This window comes from Glossina fuscipes, unplaced genomic scaffold, assembly GCF_014805625.2.
Source record: "Glossina fuscipes isolate IAEA_lab_2018 unplaced genomic scaffold, Yale_Gfus_2 182, whole genome shotgun sequence".
Lineage (NCBI taxonomy): Eukaryota > Metazoa > Arthropoda > Insecta > Diptera > Glossinidae > Glossina > Glossina fuscipes.
The window spans coordinates 102256-118363 of record NW_023998525.1 but is presented as its reverse complement, the minus strand read 5'-3'; the positions used below and the strand labels follow the sequence as shown (position 1 = coordinate 118363).

At 34.5% G+C, this 16108-nt stretch overlaps 1 protein-coding gene and 1 long non-coding RNA gene across 2 annotated transcripts; one reads left to right on the top strand and one right to left on the bottom strand.

Annotated features, from left to right (window-relative positions):
• Nucleotides 1-8259: 8259 nt before the first annotated feature.
• Nucleotides 8260-10465, bottom strand: LOC119641848. Its single transcript, XR_005247898.1, has 3 exons — nt 9495-10465; nt 9196-9418; nt 8260-9038 (listed from the first exon to the last, which is right to left on the bottom strand). It is a non-coding gene; the product is annotated as an uncharacterized LOC119641848 (long non-coding RNA).
• A 2444-nt stretch (nt 10466-12909) lies between these two features.
• On the top strand, nt 12910-13978 carry LOC119641847 (mitochondrial cardiolipin hydrolase-like). The gene has a single exon (XM_038040720.1). The coding sequence runs from the start codon at nt 13117-13119 to the stop codon at nt 13885-13887; it is 771 nt and encodes a 256-aa protein (XP_037896648.1). The 5' UTR covers nt 12910-13116; the 3' UTR covers nt 13888-13978.
• The last annotated feature ends 2130 nt before the right edge of the window (nt 13979-16108 follow it).

Here is a 16108-nt window from a genome sequence, read left to right as displayed (position 1 = left end):
GAAAAGAACAAAACAATTATATCCCGCAAGATCATGCGATTTATAAACGGTACCACAAAATCACACGATTTTGCCTAACGGCATGTCGTTATTGCGATACTTGCGGTTGACACGGACCGACAGACACCCTACCCAAGGTTTGTTCGCGGCCGTTACAGCTCGGACCTGTCGATATCGCTAGCGATATGGAATGTGTACGTCAAATAGTACGCGGACAGACCGACTATATTCCCCTCGACCGACTATTACGGACCAACGTGTGGCATCGACCCACGCCCTGAGTTTAAGAGTCTCACCCTCTACCGACTGAGTTAGCCGGGCAAATTCGGTGTCCCCACAGGGGATCTCAGACGGAAAAAATATCTTTGGCGTGATACACTCCCAGTTTCCGTCCTGTCTCGGTACTGAGCTCATACAGGGAGCTCCCTATCGCCTTAGTGATTACGCATCTAACGTTGCTTGGTGCTAGTTTTGCATTGTACCCTTCCGCCATGCTGCTAAACCTAAAGTTCTTTCTGCCTACCCAACCTGCCCTACTTTAAACTGGACTGGCTTGCTTCGCATGTCGTAGGCTCGTCGGTTTCTTTCTTATGCCTGCGTCAGTCTTTTGGTGATGACTTCCCTTATGAGCCCTAGCTTTTCAGGTATGAAACTGATATTGGCATCACTGCCTCGGACTCCCTCTAATTTCCGCGCTACCTTGTATGAGTACCCGTGCTGCATCATGTTCAACACGAATAGTCCATAGAAGGGTGTCATACCTATGGCACTATGCAGTGCGCTACGTATCGAAAAGGCGACGTTGGTAAGCTGAATGTCCCACGTCTTTTGGTCTTCTGCGACATACGATCGTATTATCTGTAGCACGGACCTATTGACTCGTTCAGCGTTTGCTTGTGGCGCGTAGAAGGCTGTTCTGATGTGTTGCACGTCATATTTCAGCAGGAATTCTTGAAAAGCTCCTGAAACGAACTGTTTGCCATTGTCTGAATGTACCATTTCTGGCACTCCAAATACGTGGAACACGTCTTGCTCCAAGTATCTGATCACTCCCACGGCACTAGCTTTCTTCATCGGCTTTAGAAGCACGAACTTGGAAAAGTGATCCAGGCAGACGAATATGCAGGTGTTACCGTCTTTTGTTCTCGGATGCGGACCCATGAAATCGATGTAGATACGCTGAAACGGTCTCTCCGTGACTTGTTGCCTACCCATCGGGGGCCTTTGAGTTCTACCAGCCTTGCTGCAACAGCACACCTCACAGCTCCTCACCAGGTCTTTCACTTCGATTGCCATGTCGGGCCAGTAATATCTTTCACTTAGACGCTGCAAGGTCTTGTGTGTCCCTCCATGCCCTATTTTTTGCCTATCTTAATGAAAGGGAAAAGAAGAAAAGAACAAAACAATTATATCCCGCAAGATCATGCGTTTTATAAACGGTACCACAAAATCACACGATTTTGCCTAACGGCATGCTGTTATTGCGATACTTGCGGTTGACACGGACCGACAGACACCCTACCCAAGGTTTGTTCGCGGCCATTACAACGTTTATAGAATAATCAAGTGTTATGGTATAAGATGTTAAATTAATAAATAATAATGTATAATATCTAGATTTATAGTTTGTACATAAGTGCCTATTAAGTGGCGATATCGGTGATATTGCAGTGTTTATGACATTGTCACCCACGATTTTTCATTAAATCCCCTCGAATGAGATGAGACCAAAAAAGCTATCAAATAAGAAGAAATTCATTACACCTGAAAACTCATCAACAAGTAAGCTAAATCTCTCTACGCAACTACAATTCATATATATACTTATATCTTTTTTTGGGAAAAGTTTTTTATTTCCTTCAATACACTGGCAGAGAACCAAAAATTAATTTTTCCGTTTCGAGAAGAGGCGATCAACTGCTACGACTGGATGGTTTGAAATATTTTCGTAATAACGGAAGCCGTTCAAATTTATTTTAGCGTTATCACTAGTACTACCGGCGCATACGTTGCCCCGTGCTTATATGTAAGAACAAATACGACGTGAACGAATTCAGGCAAATATACCAACATTATTATAAAAAGTCACGTCATGTAAAAAGCAACCGCAATAAAAGCAGTAAAGCAATATCGACCACAGGATACTGAAAAATTAAATAAAACCGCAACAACCATAATAACCGAGGAGAACCATGTGATAATAATGGAAGAAGAAGAAAACATTGCAGTGGTCGAGGAGGGGCATGAGGGGGAAGAGGAGGAGAAAGCGAAAAACGATCGAGAGTAATTAATGACTAAAAACTTTGTACATAGGAAGAATTTGTAAAATTTAAATAATAGTGGGGTTAAGGAGTTACAAGAAAGAGATAAAATTATTAAATTTGCGTAAAAAATGATTAGTTTGTATTTACAAGATAACTTACATAAAATAAAAAAGCTTTCATTTTTCGTAATTGGTTCATTTAAAATCATATAAAAAAAGAAAATGGAAGAACAACCTTTTTCATTTCTTATAATTTTGTTATTTATTTTACTAATTTATTTCTATTTCCTTCGCCTTTTCTTGTGTCTTTATTTTTCTTTTCCCACCGTTTAGTGTCATCCGATGATATGGTGAATAACCCTGAGGATGTTTTGGTCTTCTTTACGCAGGCACTACTTGGCAGACCTGCGATTATGGCCAATGGAGTGCGCTTTCTAATAATGAGCGAAAACAAAAAAAAAATCTTATGCCGTTGTTCATTAACGGCTGCGAAGAAAATTAAATGTCCAGCATGCATAACAATGTTGAAAGATTTAGATGGTTTTCCAACCTTTTTTCATCGTTTGCTTTCTTCTCCCGCCCATCGTTGCAACGTTATCGAAAGCTGTACAACAATTTCAAAAATTTTGTTAAATAAAAATTAAAAAAAAAGCAAGAAATAAAATAAATAAATAAAATTTATGAAAAAAATGAATGTTGCATATTGATTCATGAATATTTATTCATACAAAACACAGCAAATTTGAACTTTTGCGGTACGAACAAAACCTGCACTTAACATTTATTAGAAATATACAGCTGCTTGAGGTACGAATAAAACCTGCGCCAAATATTTACTCTTACACAAAACAACAAATTTGAAAGGTTGATTGTTGTGATCGAACGACTGTTTTATTCGAACCTTTAAATAAGCAAACAAAAGTAAATATTTAATTCAAAAATCAATTGACTTGGCTTTGCTTAAATGATTTTCAATATTTCTTTTTTTTCTGAATTACTTATAATTCAACAAAAGTTCTTAGTTTCTGTTAGTCTTAACGCCAAACCGTAATTTTTTTTATTATATATAAAAGCTTCTTCCTTTTTTGAGTATTACGAAAAAATGACATTCACTTTTAAAATAATGCCATTATAGTTTATATATATTTAGAATCTGTTTAAAACCACCTACGATTGCGGTTCCACGGCGTAGCGGTTATCATGTCTGCCTTACACGCAGAAGGTCTTCAGTTCGATCCAACGTATTTTTGAAACTAGAAAAGTGAATATTTTTGCAATTATCGAACTTCATTTTCTCTTATACCTTATATAGCGCTTGCGCGGGGCACAAACTGAATCTTAAAATTATAAGCTATTATTACGAAACTTGCTGCCTACGTGACCATCCAAAACTGTAGTAATTGGACGTAAGTAGTCCTCAGCACACACAAAATTATAGGTTAAAGCCTATATGAAAACCTTCTACATATAGTTGTAATTGTAAATATATTAGTTTGAGGAAAAAGAAATCCATTATTTTTTTGGTAGATGGCTGCACTGATAGATTTCTCGCAAACTATCGATCAAACAATTTCAGATTTATGCTCGTTGGAAAGGTGACATTTCGCAGTAAAAAAAAGTTCTTTTGCTGTTTTTTGTTTGGTGCATTCAGTTGTGAGTTAAAGCGTGTTAAAAATGGAAGTGAACAAAGAGAAAATTCGGTACATTTTACAGTTTTTCTTTGACAAAGGCGATAATGCAAGCCAGGCGGCTAAAATTGTGAATGGTGTTTATGGTTCCGATACTGTAACAGCCAATTAGGTGCAATTTTGCTTTCGTAGATTCCGTTCAGGAATTTTTGATGTTAAAGATGCACCTCGCACAGGTAGGCCGGTCGTCGAAAATGTCGATAAAATCGGAGAAATGATCGAAGTTGACCTGCATGTTAGCAGTCGTAACATCGCCCAGGAGCTAAAAATCGACCATAAAACAGTTTTAAACCATTTACACAAAGCTGGATTCAAAAAGAAGCTCGATGTTTGGGTGCCACACCAATTAACAGAAAAAAACATGATGGATCGAATTTCCATCTGCGAAGCCTTGGCCAAACGGAATGAGATAGACCCATTTCTTAAACGGATGGTGACTGGAGATGAGAAATGGATCACATACGATAACCCTGTGCGAAAACGATCCTGGTCAAAGAGCGGTGAAGCACCTCAAACGGCCAGGAAGGTTTTGCTATGCATTTGGTGGGACTGGAAGGGGATTATTTATTATGATTTGCTTCCATATGGCCAAACGGTAAATTCTGATCTCTACTGTCAACAACTGGACCGTTTGAAGATAGCGATTGACCAGAAACGGCCAGAATTGGTCAACAGCAGAGGTGTCGTGTTCCACCAGGACAACGGTAGGCTACACACATCTACAGTGACTCGACAGAAACTTCGGGAGCTTGGTTGGGAAGTTTTAATGCATCCGCCATACAGTCCGGACTTGGCACCAAGCGATTATCATCTTTTTCTTGCATTGCAAAATTTCTTTAATGATAAAAAATTGGAATCTAGGGAGGATTGTGAAAATCGAGTACTAGAGTTTTTTGCAAATAGAGACCAGGACTTCTATGAGAGAGGCATTTTGAAGTTACCTTTAAACAAATCGTACAACGAAACGGTGCATATTTGACCCAAATCGGACAATCCGAAGCATGTTAAATAAAGTCCTGAAGTTCATATAAATATAATGGATTTCTTTTTCCCCAAACTAATAGTTTACCTTTTGCGGCAATACCAACACATAAGAACAACATAGAAGAAGAATACAGAACATAGGGAGAAAATTTGCTAATACTTAGTACAAGATTTATGTGATATTTGAAATCCTATATTTTATATATAACCTGACAGCAGCTTTTAAAACATATTTCAATCATCAAAATTTTGGTATGTCCTTATGTCCTTTTTTTATAGTTTCTTTCAACACGTTTGCCCTACAAAGATTTATTAAAGTATCGATATGTATAATATCCAAAACGAAACTGCAGAAGATCCCACAGTTTATCATACCAATCTATAGAGAAAACAATTAAAACTTCCTATATGTCCAACTGCGTTCGGTTTACAAGCCGAACTCTCCAGATAATTTGATGAATTTTGATACATTGACTTGTTTTACCTCAGGAACGATCTCTATTGAAAATGGATTGGGTTGAGCCAACTTTACGAGCACGTCTCACACTTAATGCTGTATTTTTAAAAAATAGTTTCTCTACCTAATCTAAGGTAGCTGACGGTAGCTATCTATTCGCCAACTGTTACCACTTCTCACTAAATCCCTGATTAACATTTGACTGACTCGTAGCCATAATTCTGATCAGCAATTGCAAAACAGAAAATCTTTTTTTGGGTCTACTACATATACACCGAAAGAGGCATACACAATACACGTGCCAGCAGACGCAAGTTCCAAGTAATTACTCCCACGAACAACATCAAATAGCTATCGGAAATTTAAATTTGAACCAAACGCTGGTAGGCTCGTGTAACAAACCAATATATTATTATTGTTTACTTTTATAATTGCTTGCTAACTCATCCGGATCTTTATACGATCTTTTCGTCTAACCCAAATCCTACTAATATATATTTAAAGTTGGAAATTTCGAAACAAATAATAGATCTAAAGACGATGTCAAACGCGAAAGTTGACAATTGCGTATGTATGAGAAACAATCCCTGGTAGTGGGAAATAATCACGTATGTATGAGAAATAATCCCTGGTAGTTTTGCCGAACTGAACTGAAAGTGAGAAAAGTTGAGAAATTTTTTTCTAACTTCTGGCACGCATAGCCATGGGTATTTAAAGGGTCAAAAAATTTTTGTTATGAATATTTCACTTTAAGGATCTAAACATAATGAGAACTCAGGCGCAAGACTTTAATAAAAAATTTTAAATGACGAATTAACGAATTATATTTTTTTCTTTCATAGAACTTCTCTTCTTCACAGCGTCTGATCTTTTAGATATTCACCTTCGATCGTACTTCTTCCGCTTACTTGACTTGGCAAATACTTAAGCCATCTACTTTTTGAGAGAAAACATATAAAGGACACACTTGCACCCTTATGACCTGCTATCGTTTCGAACTAATTTCTCTTCGAATTAAATGCTTAGTGTTTACTTATTAGAAAACAGTTTTAAAAGAAAAACCAAACGAAATTTGGAAAAAAAATTTTTACGTACGAACACAAACCGAACAAAAAAGTTTTAATTTATGAAAGGTAATAACATACTCAACTGACTACCATTAGAACTCTGCGTCCTAATGAAAGGAGACGTGTATCATTAATTGTTCCGTGCAGGACCATACTCTGGCGCCATCACATGATGTAATATGCCAACTTCAATTATCGCTCATCTTCAATCTTCTTCTATCGACTTCAATATGATGTAATATTTCAAAAACAGTTTCAAGTAAACGTACACTTCAACAACGTTCCTTAGAAAGCATGCAAAAAATAATCATGTAAAAAATATGTGGAACTTATAGTAAATTTGGTGATATATTCCACAATTTTAAAAAATCGTTTGAGACGAAAAACCTAAATATTTCCCTAAAAGGCAGAAAAAGCAGTGATGAGATGTATATTGCGATAAGAACGATTCAAATTTATTACAAAAAATAAGAAAACAAATTAAGATTAATGTATAGTGAAAATTAGACCTTAAGTACAACACATAAAAATTTAAAAATTTTAAAAATCAATGTCGTACCTATTCGTCGCTGTTTGATAACAAATTTGTTCGTTGTTAACGGCCTTCGTTAGCGTTTTTGTTGTTATAAAGTCAATATGTAGCTTTACAAGGCTCAAGATTACGTTGAAGGTTTAGTGCACGTTCCACGTCAAATTCGGGTGTTTCCGGTGGTAGACCAAGAAAAAAATCGCTGTATGAGAAATAAAGATGATTTCCTTTAAGCTGAACATTTCTCTATGTCATTTTAATTCTCTTTTTATTCTAAAATTTCAGCCAACGGATTAAAATATAAATACAAGGTATGCGGAATCCTTCGACTTCGAGATAGAGCACCGTCGACAAATTAAGGAATATTATTACAACACCCGCATAGAATGTTATGGGTACCTAGTCATATCGTTTTATTGGGAAATGAGCGGGCTGATCGAGCGGCGAAGTGTGCTGCTTCTGCACCTTCAATTATGGATGATGTCATGGATAAGTTGGATCTTCAAAGATACATTGGAAGAAAAGCTAAAGATAAAATTACAGAAGAAAATCTACAATACCACCATCACCACTATTCTTTCATTAACCCTCAATTAACTTCACCTTTATATCCAACAAAACCAAGATCCAAACATTTTCGAAAATTCGCCTTGATCATACCAATGGACCTTGAAGAAGTCCTCCTCCCCAATTTGCAGTTGTGGATAAATTCTCACTATAAAACAATTCTCTGCGACTGCCTTTACTTTTCCTTGGCTAAAAGTATTGCATTTGGAACGATTAACCAAAGAGACATTCTAAAATCAGCTTCAGAACAGAATATCAATTCAATATATCAATATCTAATGTACATTTATATAAAGTTGAACCGATAGCCTGTGCTGCTGGTGCTCGATGTCTTTTTTTTAGTCTAAGAATTTATTTCATTAGTCTAATATTATAATAATAATAATAACAATAATAATAGTAATAATAAAAATACATGAATAGAACAAAAATATTTATCAAACTTTCTCTTCAAAAGAACTTACATTGTCGGATTATATACATTTTTGGATTGAATTACATTAATGAAATGACTAAAATTAAACAAGCACTTACATTTTATGGAATTAGCTTGTAGCTAAGATACTTTGGGCTTCAAATATTGGTACAAATGAACCCGGGCATTAATTATGTATAGCGTCAACCATTTTGTCGAGTTTTTTGCTTTACTGATGCACAATAGATGGGAGACACGCTTCGTCATATCTATCAAATCAGTCGTTAGCTTAATAGCTCACGTTTTACGTTAGTTTTGATGATTAAATGTTGCGTTTACAAGAAAAAGGAAATGTAAATTGAACTAAAAAAAAATTTTAAAATAATTTTTTCTATTTTTGGTCTTGTAATCAACTCTTCTCTATAAAAATGTACATATAAAAATGTGTACATATCATTGCATGTAACATTTTCTCGAAGTTTCGCTGCTTTTGAGTACATTTTAAAGAAAATTGGTGTTAGTGACGGAGAACACAAATACTTTCGGTGATTACTTTGCTTTTATTTTGGAGTTGTTGCGGTCTGGAGGCTGGTCAATGCATGGCGAGGAACGATTTTTATTTTAGTGTTATACACGCACCTTTCCTGTTATTACATCGGTAATGGTACATGAAAAGCTAGAGGTACTTTGAGCCAAATGTAATCAGTAGCATATTATAGGCAACACAGAAACGTGGTTTTACATGTAATTTGGTACTCCTGGTAAGTAACTTGGTGGAGTCCTTTTTTTGTGGTCCTCACGCTTTGCTGTGCAATGAACGATGATTCAAATATTTAATATTTATTGAAGCTGCGTAGATGAAACCCGCATTCCGTCCAATCAACCAGGAATAAAATGATGTTCATTGCAAAGCACGAGTCAAGAAATATGGAAAAATTCGCAAATGCTTGTGCAGCTCTTCATCGCATTCGCCAGCAAAATTTTGAAATTCAGTATTTAAGTTCTGTAGGTCCCGCAATTTATTTTAGCGACGACGTCAACGTTTCTCTGAGGTCTTTCCAACGCTTTCTAAATTCATTGTTGATGTATAAATATATAAAATAAAAATTAAAAGTTATAAAATTCAAAATTTTAGGTTCACATTCCCAAGTTTTAGTAAGAAATAAAAATATGAAAAAAAAATTAAATTTGAATTAATTCGCATCTCCCATACTTTCGAACTCACATAGCCGAATTAAATCGTTTTTTTCTTTGGGTGGCCTTAAGTTGCTGCCATGGTAAGACTGAAGCTCATCTTTAATTTCCCTTAAAAGTTGCACTATTCGCTCTTGATGTCGCATTTTTTTCTTGTTTTCAATTGTTGACCGGCATGCGTGCTAAACAAATCTAAAATATCCAATTTCAGAACCTTTTCAAACCTTTTTGGCCTTCCATCGTGGGATGAATACCTGAAAAGAAATAATTATTTTTATTAATAATTATACAACAATTAATATTAAAAATATAAATTAATATTCTTCTTACTTGGAAAGCCATCCTCGGCGTCATAACTTAATCATATAAACGTCTTGCATAATCTTCTGATGAAGACCTTAAAAGCAATGTAACTCATTAATTTGCATTTTTTCATAGATATTTTTTATTTTTCTAAATAATAATAAGAGAATTTAATGAGTAGAACAATTGAATGAACAAAAGAGTCATCAATATATTTAATTGTAAATCATCTTCGAATAATTAGAATAAGGGAGAAACATATTTACGCACTAAATTTTGAGAAATTCATGGTATAAATAACTGACTGACTTCGGAGTTATAGACTGACTTAAATGAAGTTAAGTAAAACTTTATTTTGATACATCAGCGTCAAATTTTTATATTTACAATTAAACTTGTAACGAGTCTTCTTGGGCAGGGTATATTCAGTCAATCCTCCCTCGCTTCGGGAGAGAATGAAGACACGAACTGACCCCCCGCCTTGGGACAGTATGGAACCATTGCCCATCTAAGAATTCGTGATAGCGGCCTCTACGACTTACTTTTATATGTTTTACCTCTGAGATGTATACCTATTACTTTTTTCCCAGCGGCGAGTGTAGGCCGATGATGCTGTTGCTGTTAGGTGATAATGTGCTGATCGTGACGTCGACGTTACTGCTACTGTAATTGCTGCTGCTTATGATTTACCTGCTTTTCGGCATATGCCGTGTTGAGGCTGTACTGGCTGCTGATGAGTTATCTGCTGTGGGTGATGTGCAGTGTCGAGGCTGCACATGCTGCTGCTAATTTTTATTTATCTTATTTCCTGGGTTAAATATATGCTTTCCACAAGATTTTCCTCATGTTATTTTTTTTTTTACTTGATTTTTTCCTATGGTTTTACGATATATATCCAACGATCTCACCATATTGTTATTTATTTATTTTTATTTTTTGTTTTTTTTTTTTAGATATCAAGATTTATTCATGGTTTGTATTTTCTTTGACATTTTTTTTTACACTACGTTTTTTTGTTTTGCTTTGCTTTGTTTTATTTTTATTTTTTTTTTGTTTTTATTATTTTCATTCCCATTTTCCCTTTTTTTGTTAAATTTTCTTTTCTTTCTACATGTAGATATATGTATATATATTTCGCCGATGTTTTGTTTTTTTGCTTGTTTTTTCCCATTACAAATTTTTTTCCCCTTTTTTTAAATTTTTTGTTTTGGCAATCTCGTAAAAGAGTCAGTTCCCCCAGTTTCTTCAGGTCCTGCACGTTCCTCACTGTATGGTTTACTAACATTTCCTGTGGAATATTTATTTCCAACCAACTTCATAGCTTCACCCTTGGACGGGTGGATTGTTTGCAGATTTGCAAATGAGGGTGCTGCTCAACTGTAGCTTGGGCACCGCTAGGCTTTCTAATCTTCGTTGTCATCAAATTTTGAAAAACTCTGCATCCCTCTTGATGCGTTATGTTTTGGCAATGTCCATTGCTGAGGAATTTCATTTTCTGTTAATTTGGAATCAGCAACGTCGTGAGTAAGACTTCCAACGACCACTTCTTTCTCCTCTTCTTCTGCTTCTTTGTATTGCCTTTGTACAAGTTCCGGACTGTGTTGTACTAGAATCGAATTTCTTTTAAATGGCGAATTCTTACTATCGTTTCTTTGCTTAAATGTTTATTCAACTTAAAACGTCGTACCGCTCCTTTGAGTATCCCTTCACTAGACATATCTGTTTTTAATATCTCATTAGTTTCATTTTGAGAGTTAAATCCGCCGTATCTTTAGGCTCCTCATCCAGTTTGTGCTTTTTATTGCGTGGAGATTGACCTTTGGCCAATGACAGAGCTCTTAAAGCTAACTTTTCTTCTTCTTCGCAAGATGATAATTCTTTTATTTCGACAGTCTTCTGCTCGATTATTGTAGAATTTTTATTAATCTTTGTGTTGCTGTCGTCGTCTTCAGGATTTTCTTGATTTTCTGCTTCCCTCTCTTGATCGCTAAGATTTTCTTGATGAAGAGGTGGTGGCGGAGAAACAATCTCCGGCGGTAGGGGCGCTACTTTCAAACCAGATGCAGTATAGTATAAAAATAACTTCCTTCGGTTTTGTTCTTATGAGTCTATTTATTTATTTAAGAGAATATTGCAATGATCAGCGATTTTAAGAGCGGTAGGAGAAAAAAACCACCATGGTGATCCGACCTTAACGTTTTTATATTTCTTATTTGAACGATTATTATTATATTTACTTTTCCATGTGTCCGTATCGCGAGTTTCTTTAGCTGCTATGATACGACTGAAAACCTAAACGTGGTGTGACACGCTCTTTTATAGTCGCGATCACCATCGCTATCCCGTTACAAAGTTGCTTTGACTTGTATATGCGTTACAACGCTGCTCTTTGATATCTATCCTTACGTGTGCTAACTTAGGTCTGATCGAACATCTTTGCTTGTTTGCCTATCCTTATGTCTTTATTGCTACTGTATGCTTTTATAAACCGTTGAGCATGTCGATATTTTCCTATCGCGATGTTTGTTTGTATGCCTATCTTTGCATTCATTTTACCGCTACTCTGTATGATTCTGTACAACGCTAACTCAGGTACCAAATCGTATGATTTGGTGACCGTTAGATATGTGAATTCATTATTTCTATATTAACCTTCTCAAACCTAGGGACCCGAGAACGCCTTGTCGATATGCATAGGAAACGCTACCGCATATCTACTTAGTATTAATTTATTTATGTGGTAATTACTAAGGGAGCAGAACGCTTCCTTACAAACTTTATAATTAAAATTGAAATGATAGGTATGGAATATACAAAGCAAAACATATAAAGACAGGTACATCTAACATGTTTTCGGTGATATCTCCCGAAAAGGATTTTCTTTGACGTTTCTTGGAAACACTTTAAATTCAGTTAACTTCAACTGAAAACAAAAGTGCCTGAAACTGTGTGATTTCAAACATTGTAGGTTTTCGACGGCGTTTGTGTCCACCTTTGATTTGTAAAAAATTTCATATGTTTTCTTTTCGATTCGCTATTTTGTGTCTACCTTTGTGTCTACATCTATAGTAATGTAATTATATTCTGTTCAGAGCATTAATCTTCTTATGAAAAGAAAAAAAAAATTTCCTAATCACTTTTATCAACTTATGGGACGATAACGAGCAAATCTACAAAAGGGATTTTCACACTTTTTTAGCTGATTTATTTCCCAAAATTAATTGAAACGTGAAGGAAATAATAAAAGGGTTCTCTTTACGCTTTTTTTTTTATTTACGAAAATTTTTCTAATATTTTAGAAAGATGCCCAAAAAATACAACGTCTATATTATACTTCTTCTCTGTTATTAAGCAAATTAACAAACGAAAATTCGCTGGGATGTGTAAAAAAGATTTAGATTAAAAATGAAATCCAAAAAAGGTAGTATTATTACAACTGTGAAAGCCGGCGCATTTCTTCGTCTTGTTCAGCAAATCAACAACAGATGTTTTAATTGAGTTGAGTAAAAGAGGAGGTTATTTATTTCACTTACATGACAATTGCCAATAATTGCGCCAAGACATCATAAAAATACTAAAACTTCCAACTTAAAAACAAGGTTCGGCTAATTCAGCTGCTTCGGAGAGTGTGTGAAATCTGAAGTTTAATATGGTAGGCTCGGTTGTCGGTCGCTACGCTTTATATAGCACTTTATTAATCGTGCTGTCGAAAATTGTTTATCATGGTTATCGAGCGTTAAAAACATGGTGCTTTCATGGATGGTATAATGCGGAAAGACAACTATCTATAGTCATTTTTTGCAGCAGTGGGTCAAATGAATCTTCTAAAAACCATCACAACTGTTCTAAAGTTTCTGACACCAATTCGCAAACAACTAAAATATCAATTGACAAACTACAGATTATGGAGAGAGAATCTGTCTGTTCAAACGCATATTGCATGGCTTCTAATATAGGGCTTTTAGTGGATTTGATAAAAGCGACAGAATGCACCATAGATATAGCTATGAACACTTTCACTTCATTTGAAATGTCGTCGGCTTTATTGGCTGCGTCAAGACGCGGCGTTATAATTCGCATCATAAGCGATCATGAAATGGCTTATTCGACGAGATCGCAGGTTTTCCCATTACAGAAATCCGGTGTAGAAGTACGTCTAAATTCAAATTCAACTTCAGGTACTATGCATCACAAGTTCTGCTTGCTTGACTCGCCGTCAAGAATCAGTTCGTTAAAAACACAAAAAGAGGTTAAAGATATGACCAGCGTAAATGGTATTATGATGACAGGATCCTTAAATTGGACCGCTCAAGGTTTCAGCGGTAATTTCGAAAATGTTCTCTTGACTAATCAAAAAGAAATAATACAAAAATATTCATACGAATTTCAACGCTTGTGGGAATTATTTGCTTCTTCTTAGAAAAAGAAAATAAGCGTATAGGGTTCTACTTTTTTAATATTTTTACTCCGTAAGAATTAAGTTTGCTTTTACTTTGTTCTCCAGTATAATTTGTATAATTTATTAAATCAACAACTAAGTTTATTAATACAAGACAATTAAAAAAAAATAAAACCTATTGGGAAAAAAGTTTTTGGATATTAATTTTTTTTTATGTTCGTTGATTTTTCATATATAATGAACTCGATTTCACTGACTGTCGAGAAGTCCAGTGGGAGGTTCGCTTGCAGCAATTTGAATTCTCACATTTGAACAATTTACATTGAACATTCAAATTGAAGTTTTAAGTCATTTAACATCTCAAAGGTTCTGGCGAAAAAATCAGAAAGAATATTAGAATTTGTACATGTGAAATTAATGAGGTGATCCGCCTACAAATGAGGAAGAAATTATGTCTTAAATTGTAATAGTTGTTGGATCGAAACTTGATACGATGGAGATGGGGATGTTATAAAGTTTATGGGAACTATATACACAACTTCTGAAAGTTTCATCTTGAAGTTTTTCCCTAAAACGATCAGCAGAAATGTCAACAAGTATAGTTTTGAGATGAACATTTTCTGAATTAGGCAGCTTACAAATCTTAAAGTCTGTCGGCTTCCGTACATCCCATAGTAGATGCGGTTTATCTAGGGAGTTTTTATACTCTTCAACATCAACACTATAAATGTTCAATAAGGTTTTGATGTTTAAATTCGCTATTATTTTGAAGTGTTTAGAAGGGTTTAAGACTGTTTAATAGTGTTTAATAAGGTTTTGATGTTGAATTTCGCTATTAATTTGAAATGTTTAAAAATGTTAAAGGCTGCTTAATATTGTTGAATAAGGTTTAATAACATCCAATCTTTCAAATTGTCATTATTCATTGGGATTTCTTTATTGTTTTTGCGCACCCGACCTCTGTATTTTCATATGTACTTACAAAGTACAACAGCTGCAGGAGCACCATATATCCAGGAAATAATCTACACAAAAAACCCACGACAATCGAGGAATCGATAGAATTGCAAAAATCTGATGCGCATTCAAATCAGAGACTTTCACGGAACTCCGTCCGTAGCAAACAATCGAGAAAATCTCCATCTAATGCAGCTTGTTCCTACACTAAGAAAAGTGACCTCAGACGTCAACGTAACGTTAGTAAATATAAAACTTTATTGAAAGTTAAGCTTTATTGAAAATCTCCGATTTGAATTTGAATTTACAACGTCATCTCAGTTACGGTGCCAATGGCGACAGTGTTAATATGAGTCAGTCGTATTCGGAATTAAATTTACCTCTCGAAGTTATGCTTAATTCGTCCTACTCTAATTTATCAACCTAACTCCCGAACTAGCAAAATAAGCTGTGATGTGGGAATACAAACGAATACTTATGGAATAGGAAACATTTCAGATAATGATGATGACGGAGATAATTGGAATTATGATAAAGAAGGAAAAATTCATATAAAATCCGAAAAGGAGAAAAATAACAAAAGGCAAACATTGCCTAAAGAAATCATTCATTCTTAGTGAATCGGAAAAGTTATAAATGTTACTACTTCTTTCCAAATGAGCGGATGATTCGTTTGTGTTTATATACCTAAACAAAGCCATAATTTTCTACTTATAATTTCTTTTTTTATTCGATTCGAAGAAAGTACACAAATAAGAATACTCATAGAATTAACCATATATATATATATTATATACCATATATATCTGCTTTTATATATATATATATATTATATATATATATAATATATACATACATAATAATATATATATAAAATATACATATATATATATAAAATATATAAAATATATATATATTATTATATATATTTATATATATTTATAGATATATAAAATATATAAAATATAGATATATATATATATATATATATATATATATTTTAAAATATAAATAAAAAAATTTTAAAATTTTTTAAATATTTTTTAAACATTTTTACGTTTATATCGTAACCATTAATGTTCTAATGTGCTCGATGTTCAATATGTGTCAATTTTGATATCTTGTACACTTATAGCCAAAAGATTGTTTTGTTTACAATTGTACATACATTTGAATCGCATTAATATTATTGTATTATTCGCGTTAAATTTGGTATCAAAACCGAAGGTCAAAGAACGCACACTTACTTTAAATTCATATTTTACTTAATAATTATTATGTGCCT

Bases quoted from the DNA above. Each gene is read 5' to 3' on its own strand.
- LOC119641847 (XM_038040720.1), top strand. From the start codon at position 13,117: ATGGTAGGCTCGGTTGTCGGTCGCTACGCTTTATATAGCACTTTATTA.